This window comes from Phaethon lepturus, unplaced genomic scaffold (assembly GCF_000687285.1).
Source record: "Phaethon lepturus isolate BGI_N335 unplaced genomic scaffold, ASM68728v1 scaffold131, whole genome shotgun sequence".
NCBI classification, from domain to species: Eukaryota; Metazoa; Chordata; class Aves; order Phaethontiformes; family Phaethontidae; genus Phaethon; species Phaethon lepturus.
The window spans coordinates 38,143-54,654 of NW_010516712.1; the positions used below are offsets into that span (position 1 = coordinate 38,143).

The following is a 16,512-nucleotide window of genomic DNA, read 5'->3' on the forward strand; positions in this document are numbered from 1 at the left end:
ACTTGGCTGACCCTGAGAAGACTGGAAAGAATTTGGCATCAGATTGTGGTGTAATGATTTAAATCCCTGTATTTTCCCCATCTGCGATACTAGTACAATGAGTTGAGACTAAAACTGATTTGAGTGTTTTGCTATTGCAACTCTGGATAACAGGGTAGTAATGCTGCTTGGTCAGGATAACTTTTGAATCTTATAAAATCAGCTGTACGAAAAAGAAGAGCTGAAAGTTGAGGTCTTGCATTTGCCAGCACTTCACCAACTACAAAACTTTTACTGTGAGCAAGACTATATACATTAGCTGAAGATTGATTAGTCCCATTTTCAGTAAAAATACTCTTTTATTTTTTAATGAGAAAAGAATAATGGGGAATAATGCCCTGCTGCTTGTTTTACCAGGCTGTTGAGGTGCTAAATATTGTCATCCTGTCTTGGAGCTCTAAATACATGTCACTGTTTTCTGAGAAACTGTGAGGAAGGTATGAGATGGAGGGGACCATCCCATGTCTGGGACTTGGGCCAGGTCTAAGCAATATTTGCAATCTGAGCTTAGACTGCCAATTTGAGGTAGCTCTGTTTTAAAATGTTGTGGTGTAAAGTCTGTTGCTTCAAAGGGCAGCTGCTTTAAAATGACAAATGACATGTTATTTCAGTTTCTGATATGTGAACAAAGTTTACAGTACCTATTGAGCCGAAGTTTTACAATACGGGAGTCTGACTGAAGTCCACTTGCTTAAATGAGAGAGTGCATAACTAGATTAATTCATTTTTTGACAACGTAAATGGAGAACAGAATGATTGAAGAGGTTTCAATTAAACATTTGGAAAATTAGTGCAGTGGAAAAGCATGATAAGTACTTGCTTAATTTTAGTTGGTGATTGTGTTTGATAGCATGGTAGGGATCTCAGGTCTGTAGTTGTTCTTTTCCAGTGTGGAATAGTATCTAACTTTAAAAATTCTTTACGAACATCAGTTAACTCTTAAATAATAAAAAATCAATGAAGAATTGCAGTTAACCAATTTAAAGCCTTAAATAATTCTGGTACTTTTTCATTATCTTTAAAATAAAATCAGCAGCTTTTTTTGTTGTTGTTGTTGTTGTTGTTGTTGTAAGACTAGTTGTGTCCTTGTTCTTCAGATACCATGTGAAAACATCAAAGTTGTTTTGTTAGACTTTATTTTATGGCTGAACCCAGTACAGCTGTAATCACAACATAGCCTGGCTGCATAGTCAGAAGGTTACAAGAAACAGGCCCTGGAATATTTTGAGAAACATGCTTCCTAAAGCATCTTAAGGCTTTAATTTAAAAAAAATGATAAATAAATAACTGAAGGATAGAAATCTTTAATTTTAACTTTGCATTTTTGCATTTGCCCTGAAGAGTCACAGATTCTCTTACGTATGTTTTAGGAGGACACACTAAAAAGCTGTATATGAATTTAACTTTAACTTGTCTGTCCTCTTGGGAAATGTTTCTGCTTTTGCAGAATGTATCATTAGTCTGGAGAAGGAGAGTCACTGAGAAGCAAGTATGCTGCCAGGAAGTTGTGGCAGCTCGTAAATATTTCTTTCTCTTCAAGTATTCAATATATTAAACATACTTAATGTTTTGAATTTTCCAGTTGTATTTTAAGGTAAGATAAGATGTTTGATGTGCTCTGTGTGCAGAATGAATTTTTTTGGCCAGAATATTCTTGGCTATTTCTATTTTTAGAATGTCGCTGGAGGACCCCCGCCCCCCAAACCAAAAGGAACTTCTTAAAATTCAACATAAAGTGAAAATAGTGTTGTTACCTCTTTCTTGAGGATGCTTCAAACAAATGGTCAGCGGCTTACATCAAATACTGTATGTGTGATTGTACTATTAGATAAATCTTTAAAAATTAGTTCTGGTCTTTTTCAGTTGTCCTCTATCTTGTGATCCCTAAACAAAAAAGCCCCCAACAACATACCTCCCCCTGCCAGCAAAAGCTAGAGTAGAAATGGGTCTAGTACTAATTTGCTTGATGTCAACAAACTCCATCTGACTAATAAAAGAAAACAAAAAATTCCTGTTGCTACTCCATTAATCATGATCGACATCTGACTGTATAGTACTTAACTGCAGGAAATGCTTGGGAAACCAGGGCTTATTTAAAATACAATGTTTTAGATTAACCAAACATAAAAGTTTTGGCTGTATCCAGGAAGGAATAGGTAGGCAGTGCTACTTTCTTAAAAAGTTAGTGGAATCAGTTGTTATGCAAAAAAAGGGGCCAGGGGGAGATAACTGCAGTATTTCTGAGAAGAGGAGCCTATTAAAAATCAACATGGAAATGTCCTGGCTGGAGTGATGGTTACCCTTCTTTTAGCTGAAGCATGGGTGCAGAAATCTGGCCTCCTGGCTGAGAGTCTCAGCTGAAAGCAAATAAAGTGTCAAAGGAGTCCTAGTCTTTAATTTTTAATTTTTTATTCTTCTCCCACAACAGAAGAGGTTTGATGTAATGAAAACACCTAAATCCTGAGATTATGAACCAAATTTTAATTACTTCAGAGTTTGTTTTTTCCTCTCAGTTTATAAGCTTTATCTCCCTGTCTGATGTATAGTGTAAAGGTTTTTAAATGGTAAATGAACTAACAAAAGACAGTGTCCAGTGAACAGATACAGACTACCTAATAGTTATTGCAATGTACATAATTTAATAAGGCTTGATATTTCACAGGAGTACAGATCTAGAAAGCTTATCAATGGGCATTTTTGGCTTCAACTGAATCGGATGTGGAGGAACCGTTAAGATAGATGAAGACTATGTAAGGTAATGACTCTACAGAGAAAGCTGGAGGACACTTAGCAGATGGAACGATACCAGCTTGGCTTAGATGTGATATAAGGGACCACATCAAGATTGAGAGAAAGGAAAAAACCACTCTCCCAGCGATAGATCATACACATGGTCTTCATGGTCACTGACAAGTGTATCAACTGCATCTTCCTAATGTGGCTCGGGAGTGTGCCATCAGCAACCACCTTCCCTTGCCTGTGAGGCCCAGCTGACCTTCATGTTTCTGACTCATTCACTCCTGTCCCCATGCTACCACCCGCTGCCCTGCCAGTATCATTGCTGTTGATGGTCTTCAATTTCACATCCCCTGGAGGGATAAAGCCTCCTTAAGACCTTTGGGAGTGTTGTTTTCTCTTTCTTCACCAGCAGCTTTCCTTGTAAAAGTTTCTGATTTGGCAAATGCAAGAAATTCAGCAAAGGTTTTAAAGCAGTGGGATGCAGTTTACATGTGAATTAAAAGACTTAAATTGTACAAAATGAGTAAGATGTTTGGCTATCAGTACACAAGCTGTTGTTTTCATGTGCCACTTTTATTTAAGGATAATTTATTTTAACTGTGCCTTACCATTTAGGAGTCTTAAGTATGTACTTTTTTTTCCTTGAAGTAAAATGTCATGCTAGGCTGGCATGCAACTAAATGTGTAGATGTTTTTAAAAGAAGGAACATGATCAAGCTTGCAGATGCATTTGTGGAGTAACACGTGGTTGTCTGTTGTGAAGTACCAAAAAGTAGACACTTTGTTTGCAACGATGTTGTCTGTCCTCCACATGAGCAAATGGCTTTTCTCATTTTCAGTAAGTGGCAGTAGGGAGTTGACTTGCAGAACAGTTACGGACTCTTTCATGGGAGGAGTATCAGCTATTAACATAGAAGTTACAATGGGTATAATTCAGAAAAATGGTTGCCACCTTATTTCAGTGTAAAATGAGTTTTGCATGTTACTCCACTGAGGGCTTTCTTGTGTTTTATAACTTCGTGGAGGCCTCATCAACATAAAACTTTTCTGAGATGCTCCTTGTTAATGAAGCCTTTATATAATTTTGGTGATACTGGGAGCAATTATCAAGTGGGACCTTAGTGAGAGCAATTGGCTATCTGACTACATTAGGACCTGGTTTGTTTTCCAGGTTAAGCTCTGTTGGTCCATGTGTGCACCACCTGAGTTGTCTGTCATTTGTGGAAAAAGGTGTTGCTTGGTATCACTCCTACCCACTCATCAGAGGTGGCAAAGTATGTCATGTTGATATTGAAGCTGTAACACTTGATGGAAAAGAATATTTTAACACAGCAGGTCTCTTGATTGTGAAGCTGAAGTCTGACCTACTTAATCTTACTTAGTTAACTTCTGTTCTAATTGCTATTAAAAAAATACGTGAATATGTGATTGCTATTCAATACTGATGAAGACTAAAAACCTGTTAAAAGTTGTGGGGGTTTGTTTGTTTTTCCTCTATCCTTAAACTGTTCTGAGCTTTTCATAAAAAATCGTATTTAATGTCTTTGCATTTTTTAATATACTTGTCCTGTCTGGAGATTCTATGCATTAGGAGGCTAGAATTCTAAACCTGGTTTACTGCCTGACTGTCACTTAACCTGCTTAATTCTCTTTATAGGAGTGCATTTATGTTCCTTGAGGATCTTTTCTCTGCTATATGCCCATACACGTGGCATAGAACATATACTAGTAAAAAAAAAAACCTGTCCTGTTTTGGTGCATTCTAGCAGAGGGGGAGTACAGAAAGAGAGAGTTGATAGTACCAGTACTCTGACAGCAGACTCGCATTTCCCTGTTGAAATCCCCCATTTTCGGTTGCTTGTACAAATTACTTGTACAGGCTGAAATTTCCTGTTCCCTTTATCTGCTTTGCCTCATTGCCTTGGCACCCCACCTTGAGTTTTCAGCTGAAGTTACTTAAATTATAACTACTTCTACAACTTATTTCACACAGAAATGAGGTTTTTGAGTAAGAAGTGCAGATTTCTTTTAGCTGTTGGCTTTTTTGTCGCTATTTCTTTTTTTGCCTCTAAGAGATGTATAGAATCTGTCACGGTTCGAAGTCTGAAAAGAACAATTTGGATGTGCTTAGTATGATTTCAGTTTATGGGTTCATTTCTCCAGTTACCTGATCCAGCTTTCAAACTGCACATACATCATGTGAGTTTGGCCATACGCACAATTTGCTGCAACAGAATTCTGCTGAACACAGAAATTGCACTGTTTATCAATTTGCTCTGAGTATTGCAATGTTTAAGAAAATGCCAAATTCCAACCTCTTTCTCTGGGGACTGGAGGGATCGATAGGATTTTGTTACTTCTGAAGAACTTAGTGCAGTAGCTGATTTCCTAATCTTTTAAAGCTGAGTTTTACTGTTTTATATACCCTATAAGGAATTCTCTAGAATTCATCTGAGTAGATCTAGAATTTCTAATTTATTTATTTTATTAAAAAAAAATGCCACAAAGCAACAAAAAAAGGCAAGCCCAGGCATGAAACTGGAGGTAAAATTCAAATAGATCAACTTGCTGAATTAGAGGATGTCTTATTCTAATTTGTTATGAAAGGGTAATTTCTGAAATACAGCAAAACTTGTTTTGTATACAGGAAAATACTCAAAAGCACTAATGAAGTCTATATGGCAAACTGCAATGTTGTTCAATTGCAAAATAAATTTTTATTTAAAACTGCAAGTAGTTTTCAACCAGTGCATTTCTGAATTACCTAATGGGATGAGGCAAAGGTTGTCAAACAAAAGAAGATAGGAAGTTATCATTCTGATATCTTCTAATAGCAATTTTTCTTATGGTTGAGATGCAAAATACTGGTCGAGAGAAGCTTTAGGGGAGCCAGAAGTGCCACTGTAGTAATGTTTATTATGAGACTATTTGAAGCAAATGTCATTATCTTTCCAGAATGGAATTTCATGTTTTGCTTGCTTATTTACAAACTTGACAGCTGAATTTCTCCTTTCTAAGACTGACCCATTTCCATATTAACCAAATACCAGTTTTCATAGACAGGTTTACTGTAATAATTACTAGAAATGCAAGTTTGCCTATCTGTTATTTTACAGAATCATAGAGTCATGGAATAGTTTGGGTTGGAAGGAACCTTTAAAGGCCCATCTAGTCCAACCCCACTGCAGTGAGCAGGGACATCTTCAACTAGATCAGGTTGCTCAGAGCCCCGTCCAAGCTGACCTGGAATGTTTCCAGGGATGGGGCATCTACCACCTCTCTGGGCAACCTGTGCCAGTGTTTCATCACCCTCATGGTGAAAAATTTCTTCCTTACGTCTAGTCTAAATCTGCCCTCTTTGACTTTAAAACCGTTACCCCTTGTCCTAGTGCTACAGGCCCTGCTAAAAAGTCTGTCCCCATCTTTCTTAGAAGCCCCCTTGAAGTACTGGAAGGCTGCAATAAGGTCTAGTGCTTAGCTGCTTGTTGTTTGGGTTTTTTGTTTTCCCATGACAACATAGGTACTTCACAAGCTTCTGTTTGGTTTCTGAACTTAATTTTGGTTAGGTCTGGCTTCTTAGTGTAGCTGATTTCTTCTTTGATGGTATTCCCAAAAGACAATCAGTAAATAAATCTGATACACAGATAGTGTGTATTTAGCTGACAGTTGTCTTGGTGGATCATCAACTGAGAACATACTTTAAGTTACTTTTTGTTTACGATTTGAACTAATTTCTTTTTTTAAAAAATACTATGGCTGAGGAGTATCTTAAGTAGGTAACAGGAGTATGCCAGTACATTTTTTTTTTTTAAGATTCTTACTGTTGTTCACTGCATGCATACTTAAAATAGTATTGCATTTTAAAGTATAAGCCAACATATTGCCCCCTAAAGTTACTGGCACAATTGTCACTTCATTCTAAAATGCAATCATCTTTCATAGTGAAACCTTGAGTTGAAGGGCATGGCACAGCCAAACATACTGCGTTTTACAATAGTAAGTCAGAAATGCTATGTAAAGTCAAACCTAGAACCACTCTTAGTCTTGAATGGACTGCAAATACTACCAATGACTGGAAGCATCAAGGAGAGAAAAGGTAGGTAAATATACTCCCATTTTGGATAGACTTCTGAAGGTGATTTGGTTTGTTTTTTTTAATTGAGTAAATAATATTATTTATAATTTTATCAGACAAGTAATAATTGTTCCTCATCAGTGAAATCCTTAAACCATGTCTTTGACAAATAATCTATCTGCGTGTTTTACAGTATGTGTATGAGTATACATATATGTACAGTTAGTCAGGACCTGTGACTTCATTGCCATGTCTATGAAGGACACACTTCTGCTTCTCCTCAGGTCACATTACTAAATAAGGTGGAATGCATCTGGCATCTTTGTTTTTCCCCACAGCTGCTCTAGGTGCAGTACTAGTTCGTTTGCTTTTCTGGCCACTTTTGCAGATCCCTTGCTGCCTTTCTCATCTTTGAAATGTCTCTGTTCTGTGTTTAGATTTTGTTGAATGGCATGTCTGAAAATTATTTCCTGAATGAGTAAGTTTCATTGATCAGACCCACAAAAAGCATCCACACAGCTTACTGCAAAGTCATATCCCCAGCCACTGTTGGGTTCTCACATCTTCCAGATCTTGTGCCTGTGAGTAGTAGGAGTAGAACCTGCGGGAATCTGCCTCAGGGTGGACAACCATGTTACGAAACCAAGTGGAGCTTCTTGCAATCTCAATTTTCAAGCTTAGCTTTCATAATTTCAGTGTTGGTTTATTTTAATGTAGGATAGTTTTTCTTATTCCTCCTGTGCTGTTTTATTTCAGGAGTGTTTAAAAGTATTAATTTTGTAATAGTTAAGGATGATTAAAGGTTTAAAACAGTTAGCATGTAGATTTTGGTCAGGAGAATTTCTGTGGCTTTTCCATGGCTTTTGTTTGATGTTAGGGACAGCACTTTCCTGACATAGTTTGTATGTAGCAGAGATTTACAGTTTTAGTGTAGCTTTTGAAAGTGTTGTTATACTTCATAGAACACTTGAAAAATTTTACCTTGTAGATGGCTGTTCTTGGGAGTATGAGTGGAGGATAGTCTAAAATCATAACTATGTTTATTTCCTTCATGCTCAAATTTTGTCTGAACTTCCTGCATAGAAGTTGCTATGTGTCTCGTCTGTCTATTTCCTTTTTGAAAGGAAAGACCATGCAGTGTTTTAAGGAGACCGGTTATATCTTGAACTACTTTGAGGCTTGACTTAAGGAAGTCTGTAAATCAGATAGTTCCTCTATGGCTATTATTTTCTACAGTGTTCTGTGAATTTGGAAAATAATCGATTTATGTAGCATATGACACAAGTACTATGAGATTATTCTAAAGGCTATCCAACCTTCAAGTTTTTTTGGCAGATTTGTGTCTCATATTGTGGTGGTCTTCATTTCAGTCTTCCATATTTCTGAGATTTAAACTTAAAAATACTTAGATAAGTTAGAAGAATATAAAGCCAGTTGTTAAAGATGGATAAAACACCTATTTTACTACTGTATTCTTGCAGTGAGTACAAATCTGTGCCAGTATTAAGCTCATCAAGGAAAAAGACTTTTTAACAAAAAAGAAATACAGTGATTTTAGAAGTTTTCCATGGTTATCTACTGTTGATACTACAAAGTTGTTGTTTGAAGGGCTACTGTAGCATAAGCATGTAGTATACTGTTAGAAGTTATCAGTCACCTTGGGAGAAATGGAGCGACTGTGATTGTGAAATGAAATGAGGGAACAAAGGACCTCAACTTCTAGTTTTGTTTTGTCTTTCATCCTGAAAATAAAATGTGTCTGTTTGTACTGGTGTACTTTTCATGGTGTTTTTTAATAGCTATAACTTATCCCTAAAGGGTTGGGATTTGAGAGATCTTTTGCATCTAGCAGGTTGGTAGTATATATTCTGTTGTGTATTAGTTCCAGTTTAGGCCAAAAAGAAATGATCTTTGACACTGAGAAAAAGGATCATAAACAGTAGCAGTTTTTACTATAAATTGAGTTTATGCTATCTTTTACCAGCTGACAGAATTCCAAATTCTGTATTTTTACTTAAATTGCAGGCTGATTTGGTGACTTCTGATAGATGCTTATGTTTTGAGGCACTTACTGAGAGACTCGTTAAGGGTCACTTTTGCAGCTGCTTTGGATATGCAAGTATGTTACCTTATGTGAAAACATTGATTTGTAACAGAAGAGAAAAATAGAGTAAGTAATTAACTTTGCTTAGTAAGACCTAAACAGCAACATCAGAAGCCTTAGTATATAGATGAGTGGAAGCTCTGTAATGTCAGACTGAGATTACAACTTGTAATTGCTCTCACATAATGATAGTGTGCATGTTGACAAATGCCATAGTCATTGGAGGAGCAGGAAAGGGAAGGTACTGCTAAAATTCATAAAGTGGTTTCTTTTTTTAAACTTGTATTACTGTACATTGGTTTCAGCTCTCATAGAGATGATGAGTTTAAGCAGTTGTAATGCAATAATCAATGTTTCTGCTCTATGCATAATTAAAAATGTTCATTCTCCAGGGAGATTTTGTAGTATCCTCTTAGTTTAGAGTTGGCTATGTTAATGTTGTGAGTGAGCTCTCCTTGGGCAGTACCTATAGTAATATTGCAAAATAGAAACATAGTTAGTTTTCATATTTTAATACTATAATTTGCTTTCAGGCTGTTAAACTAATTTAATATACAATCATAGCATCACTTTGTAAGTGATTATAGAGAAGATCTTTTCGCATCTTAAAATGACAAAAGTTTTAATAGTTTTTCCTTACGAATTCTGTGTCAATAATGTATTTTCAGTTATTGCTAACAAGCAAGTTTTTGTGTGCTGAAGTGTTCTCTACTGCAGTGTTCCTTGCAATGCAAAGGATTTTCTGTGATATTTGATTTTTTAATTCTTTTTTTTTAAATTTTAAATAAGTATTGTTGGTTGTTGTGTTATGTACTCAGCTGAAGGATAAAAGTCAATGACTGCAGCAAACTGCTTATTAGATGCTTTAAGTTCTTTACATTTGTATGGTAGTTGTGGTTGTTAGGAAATGTTCTACAGAAGAATTTAAAGGTCTTGTCAGGTTTGTGACTGCATTTTGCTTGGTAAACATTAACATGAAGTTGTGGGCAAATCTGATTTTTAAACAAGATGTGATTGTGCTTTGAAAGAAGCGCTTATGTTCATTTGATCAGAATTGGGCATGGTTTCTGGCAGCATGGCTGGTTCGTTCTCTGAACTCCATCCTAACATGTAGCTCCTTCCCTTTTTCCTCTGTTAGCATGAACATTTTCTAATCATATTTGCACGTGGGTCTACCAGTGGGAGTTGTACATACTTTTGCAATATTATGCTAAAGGATGAATTGATAGAAGTACACCATTTTTACGTTTTCATTGAATGGTTACACTGCCAACGTGTCTTGTGCAACAGAGAACTGAGTTCCTATGGTAGAACAGGAAAAGTAGTTGCACGATTAGTGATCTGTATGAAATTAGGCTGAGTAGGCAGGAATTCTTTACTTAATAAAATTGCCATGTAATGCATGGAGCACCACTTCTGTGAGATTGTGTTGTCATCAGTGCGTGTGTGTGTACATAGGCATCTATGTATGAATGAGGGACTTAGATACAAGAGCTGATTTTTACCTTTCACCTCATCAGACTAGACCCTGGGAAGGTACAAATCCTCAGGTCACTGTTACTTTCTAGAGGGTTTAAAATATAAGTGCTGCATGAACTTTCCCATATTTGCTTTTGTAGTTGATTGAACACCTATCTGTCAGTCTATGAAAAAGCAGCTGCAGTCTTTGTGTATGAGGTTTCTTGTGGTTTCTTGTCCTAAGAAATAAGCAACAGAGTTCCCATATGCAGATCTGCCTGCATTTGGCACAGCCCCAGTTATTCTCACACCTTTCTACAAATAGTACTGCAAGAGTGCTTTTTTGATATCTTTGCATATGCTTGTAGCATGACTGACTGATGAGTATATTATGAAATACTGGAATAAGTTAATGTGGATAGGAAGATGCCTACTGCTAACTTGGCAACTGTCTGATGCTGTCGTTGCATAAACTTTCTGTAATATTATAAAAGTCTGCACGGGGATAGGTGCTCTGATTCAGAAGTTTGCCAGCCATTTACTGTCACTGGCGACTACTGGGAAGCAGATAAATTGGCTGCTGGTGTTAGCCCAAGAAGAAGCAAGAAGTAAGCAGCCTGGCTATGGCAGCTGCAGCTTCAGGCTCTAATCCCAGTTCCTGCCCTTTCAGTTACTGGTCTTTAGCAGCTGCCTCATTTTATCGTGCTGTTAGTTTTGTAACAGGGCTGGATAGCTGCGTGAATTGCAACGCTACGTTTCTCTGTTGTGATCTGTGCTGTGGTTCACCCTAAGAACAAGTGGCAGTTCTTTCTAGTGGAGTAAAATCCTGTTAGGGCTGCAGGCAGCTGCCAGAATGCCCTCCAGTGCCTGTGCCGCTTCCCTCAGAGCGTGGACAGCATGAACATTGCACGCAACTGCTTCGCTTGACAGCATCGAACAACACAGAATCGCTTATGAAAATGCTGCTGTGAAGAAGTGTCAGTCTCTGCAAAAAGTTTTTGAAGGTCTTAGAGCAGATGGGTGCAGTGATGCAGCTGGGTTGCAGGCAGGGCTCGTCTGGCCTTCCCCTCTTCCCCTGCAGCTGCAGCCTGGAATGCACTGCTCTGCTTTCTGGAGTTCATCAGCACAGTCCAGTTAGGTATCGTGTAGAAATATGGGTTGCCAATAAAAATATCACTATTTAATTTAATTATTAAAAGTTTTCTTCATTTCTTTTTTAATAACCATGTTCTTGTAAGACTCCGTATTAATATCAGTGTACTTCACCAGTCTTAAGGGCATATTCTTGATTAGTTTTTGGGCCACTGCCTTATTATTTTCTATATTGATAATTGTATCTTTTAGACAATTTAAATTTAGTGAAGGGTGTTTAAAATATCTTCCAGCTTTTCAGTATATAGACTTTATATCTGGACATGATAGCTTTCTTGCAGCAGCCTTAAGCATATATCTCGAGACTGAAAGCTGTGACCTTACCCCACTGACTCAGAAATCTTTACTGTGCATGTGTAGCCAGCCATGTGTAAACCCTTGCAGAAATAAGATCAAAAGCTGCAGGGTCAAAGATAGGATTGTTTTTTCCCCTTTATATAGTTCCTGTACTGTAGCTATTGCATTAGTACAGTATGGTGTAGGCTTCAGTGACTTTCTGTCACTATTACATTGTTACTCTGATACAAGAAGGTTTATGTGGCAAAAAGAATCTTTTCTTTTATGTCAGGTATTGTTAAAGGAGCACAAAAAATTCTTTGGGACCTGTGAGAAGCTGCCTTTTACCTTCTCAAGAGCAGTAGTAGGTTGAGATGCTCAGCTTCTCCTCCTTGCTTGGGATAGCTTCACCAAACCATTTCACTATCCTTTTTACAGTGGTTAAAGGGAACTGCTTATCTCCCCACACTTTGCTTGGGCAGAGCAAAGGACAAGATAATCCCCTTAGCCTGTTAAATGCTCCATCACCATCTGGTAGGTGATAATTGCATTGTAAGGGGATTTAGCACAGTGGGATATGATTACAGTGTAATGAAAGCTTTGCTACAAGTGTGAAAGTCAGCTGAATGCATTTGAGCAGTTTGGGACCTTACATTTGCACATTTTGTAAGTATCATAAAATACAAGTTTAATGTGGAGAACGTGTGCAGTACCTTTATGTGCTTTCATGTGTGTGTAACATTATAAGTTTGTTTTGAGACATCAGTAGTCTAAATATCTGAAACCCTCTGGTAGGAGTAGTAGAATAGGCTTTTGTTTAACTGAACATTTTAGGGCAATTCTGTAATTACAGCTGTATTAAATGCATCCCAAGTGTTGACTTCACTTTTACTTGAAACTCCTATGACTTTGAAATCATGGGGTTAAGTTGTTACTAGTATAGGAGCACCCATGTTATTAAACACTGCCTAGAAATCTTTGTCGGTAAAGGTGAAATTTGAGTAAGTCACACTGTGAGGAATATCAGTATTTTTGTGTCAGAAAGGATAAGAGGATTTCAAGCTGAAAGTAACTGTCCTTGCAGCCAACTAGAATAAAGGTTTTGAAATTTCAATTTCAAGCATGAGCCTAAGGTAGTGCAAAATTACTTTTAAAAAAATATATTTTTAAATTGTCCTTTTTTTTTTAAGTTTAGCTAATCCTGTCAGTAGTGAAGATAGTAAATTTTAGGGCTCAGAGCATTTTGCAAGCTAACTATAACTCAGCTTCCTTACCTTTCAAGATGTTAGAGATCTGTTTGAAGGTATGTTGTGTAGGGCGCTAGCTCAGGGTTAATTACCATCCTGTTGGTTGCACTCTCTTCAGTCTCCCCAGTACAAGAAACTGGGTGAGTTGCTCAGTTATGACCAGTATGTGCCATTTTGCTGGTTTCAATATTAATCTGTTAAGTTAAATTTGGGCTTGGTTAGCCGACATTGCTCTGTGATAGTGTTTCGTAGCTAGATAGATTAGGAATTTAACAGAGGTGTGTGTGTTTTTACATAAATAAGAGAGTCAGGTGTATAAATACGCCCTGCATGTGGTAGATGGTTTAGCAATGTTGTATGACCTTGCTGTGGGATTAAATTTTCTAATGAATTAAGGTTCTGTGACCAGCTGTGCAGTTGCTGTTTCTTCAGTTTCCAGTTCCTGACTTAGCAGCTCTGTCTGTGTGTGCATGCACCTTAGGCAGTAAGGGCAAAATAAAATCTAGTGGCTTTTATGGGTTGTCTGAAGTAAGTTTGCCAGTCTGTGATGAGGTTGTTGAGTGTGGTTAAGCTCAACCTTCTCTTACCTGATCATGGCTCCAAGTGTGCAGGGTCAAGTAGGAAGCTGCTTTTTCCAAAGTTGTACTGATGAGACATGGGAGTGATTTTACAGGTTTTTTTTTTTCTTCTTCCTTTTTTATTATTGTTATTTCTTATAAGGTGCCTAAGCTCTAAAGAACATTCCTTAATTTTCTCTTTTAGATGGAAAGTGTTTACCTGAGAAGAGGAAAAATTGAGAAATTTGCTGTTTTGTTGTCTGACATTCTGTAATTTTAAATAAACCTGAGCGAAAGGTCATGAGACTAAAAAAATCTAATCAACAAATGAATATTCCTCCAAAAAAACCAGAGTGTCCCCTCTCCCCACCCAATCCTTTCTTAAATATGAGTTTCTGTCAGATCAAAGTCCCACTTGGAAAAACCATTACGTTGGCAATACACAGAAAAGATTTTTAAAGAGGAATTTTCAAATGTTTACAAACAGGTGGTTTGTTTTTTTTAATCCTTTCACATATTTAAAATACGTACTATTATAAGTATGTAGCAAACCAAATCATATATGGTATATAATCGTTTTTCTTCTTATTTAGGTGACAAACAGCATGTTTGGTGCTTCAAGGAAGAAGTTTGTAGAGGGGGTTGATGGTGACTACCATGATGAAAACATGTACTACAGCCAATCATCGATGTTTCCACATCGGTCAGAAAAAGATGTAAGTTGAATAAGCTTATTTTTTTCCCCTTCGATAGCAAGATAGTTTCAAGTACGTGAAATACATGTGAGGAAGGGCTTCATTTAGCTTTAAGCTATGAATGACGGTGTTTTCAGTGGCAAGTGCTTTAATTTTAGTGAGTTTATAGATTTAAACTTCAGCCATATGCTTGCCAGGGTTTTTTTTCTTTAATGTCTAAAAATTGTATTTGTAACTTAGGTTGGGTTATTGATTATATCTTGTGTTTACATGTTGTGTCTACAGTGTTTTTGTTGTCATTTTGCATTTTACATCTTCAACCACATTTTGTTTCTGAAAATGCCTTGTGCAGCGTTTTTGTCTGGTCAGGTATTCTACTTCTCATTTTCAATGACACAAAGTTACAAACCCAACCATTCTTAAACTTTTTTTGCCTTGATAATGCATTATTGTATGTTAGAATTGCATTGGCATTACTGAAGCTCTGCTTATTGTTGAAATAAATAAATTAGCCAGTAAAGTATTTCACTTTTAGGTGGAGTGGCATGTAGAAATACATAGAAGACTGAAAGCATGATTTGAGGTTCATGTCACCTGAAGATCAATTATACCATCTCATAATGGGCTTGCATTTAATATGTGTAAGCAACATATATGCTAGATTTTCTTTTTATTAAAACAAAACAAAACCCCTGAGACTTTCAGAAAGGTGACATTGCTTCAAGTCTGCCTCTATGACTGTCCATAAATATAGTTGTTAAATAGCAGATGTGAGCATAGTCTTAATAGACCTTGGCCTATGTAAACATAAATATTTCCTATAGACTCTTAGTTGAATTTTAATCCAGATTTTCAAAGTTAGAAGGAAATAGGTTTAGAGTAGAAGGCTTTTTAAAACAAAAGAAATGCTTAAATGTAGCTTTCCAGTTCAGTTTCATAAGTTATTTTGACAAGAAATTTCAGGTGAGCCAGGAAAGGATTAAAATGTAGTACAGTGTAAAGAAAAATTAAATAGGCTGCTCTTTTCTGTTTATGTGCATTACATATGTGCATGTACCACATATGCACACAGGCACAATGAAATATTTATAATGTTGAGTATACTTTTCCTGTTTGCACTGAGAGGTGCAGCTAGCACTCTCAAAAACAGTAGACACTATTTCTCCAAAGTGATTCTTGGATCTTAAATCCCCACCTTTTGATGCTATGAGGGAGAGAAATCATTACAGTGTAGTAAGAAGGGTAAAGTGAGATGAAAGCTATGCTGTACAGTGTACACAGTAAAAGCTGATGCTTGGCACGTTGTTGACACAGTGAATGAGTGTTTTAGTTGCCTACTCTTTCTGTAGGCAATGTTGCAGAAGTGGATCTTAGAATGGGACTTCAAGAGAAGGAAGGTGGGTGTTCCAGACACCAGGAATGACACATGAGAAATCGTGAAAGCTTGTGAGAGGAGTGGCCAAAATGGGGCATAGAAGCTGCTGTAGTTGGCAGAAGAGTGATGTCATTCCGACAGGAAATGGAAGAGTGATTTTTTGCAAAAGCTTTTTAGTTTTATTTCCAAATTCTTGTTAAGGGATTTTTTTCCCCCTGTAGCTTCACTGTTGACCATTACAACTTTGTGAGTTTATGTTTATGAAATCTTACATATGCTATTGTAATATTTTTTTTAAAGTTGATCAGAATAAATATATGGTGGTGATATTGACATTGTCTGTACACCTTTGATCACTCATGTATAGCTAAATGTATATTCTGTATTACATGTTCTTTTTGATATCTCATTTGGCTCACAGTAGATGAGAGAGGTTTCAAAGGTGGTTATATTCCTTTTTAGTTTTCAACCAATTTTGCAGCTTTGAAAACCTTTTCCAATTGAAAATAACCATCTTTTTAAAATAGTCTTTCGACTGGAATTCTACTAAAGATATTGTTCTGTGTATGAGAACACAATAAATATATTGACTGTGTTGTTATTTGGATAACACTTAGTATTGACAGACAAAAATAAATTTGCGTAGAATTTTCTCTGAGTAAGCTAATAAAGACTAATGTTCAAAACCTGGATCTAGTTTTATGAACACCTGCGGGGATAATCTTCCAGCATTCTAGATCTTGAAACACTTCAAATCTTTCTATCTTCCCATTTATGTTGAAATGCAGTAGATAA

The 16,512-nt window shown here is 36.7% G+C and overlaps 1 protein-coding gene across 1 annotated transcript in view; it reads left to right on the forward strand.

Moving 5' to 3' along the window:
• The first annotated feature begins 14,240 nt into the window (after nucleotides 1-14,240).
• Nucleotides 14,241-16,512, forward strand: part of CNOT2 (CCR4-NOT transcription complex, subunit 2) — a 40,371-nt gene continuing 38,099 nt past the window's right edge. The window contains exon 1 of the mRNA XM_010296137.1: nucleotides 14,241-14,363. Within this exon, the coding sequence (XP_010294439.1) occupies nucleotides 14,253-14,363 (111 nt within the window). The 5' untranslated portion in view covers nucleotides 14,241-14,252. The remainder of the gene's footprint in view (nucleotides 14,364-16,512) is intronic.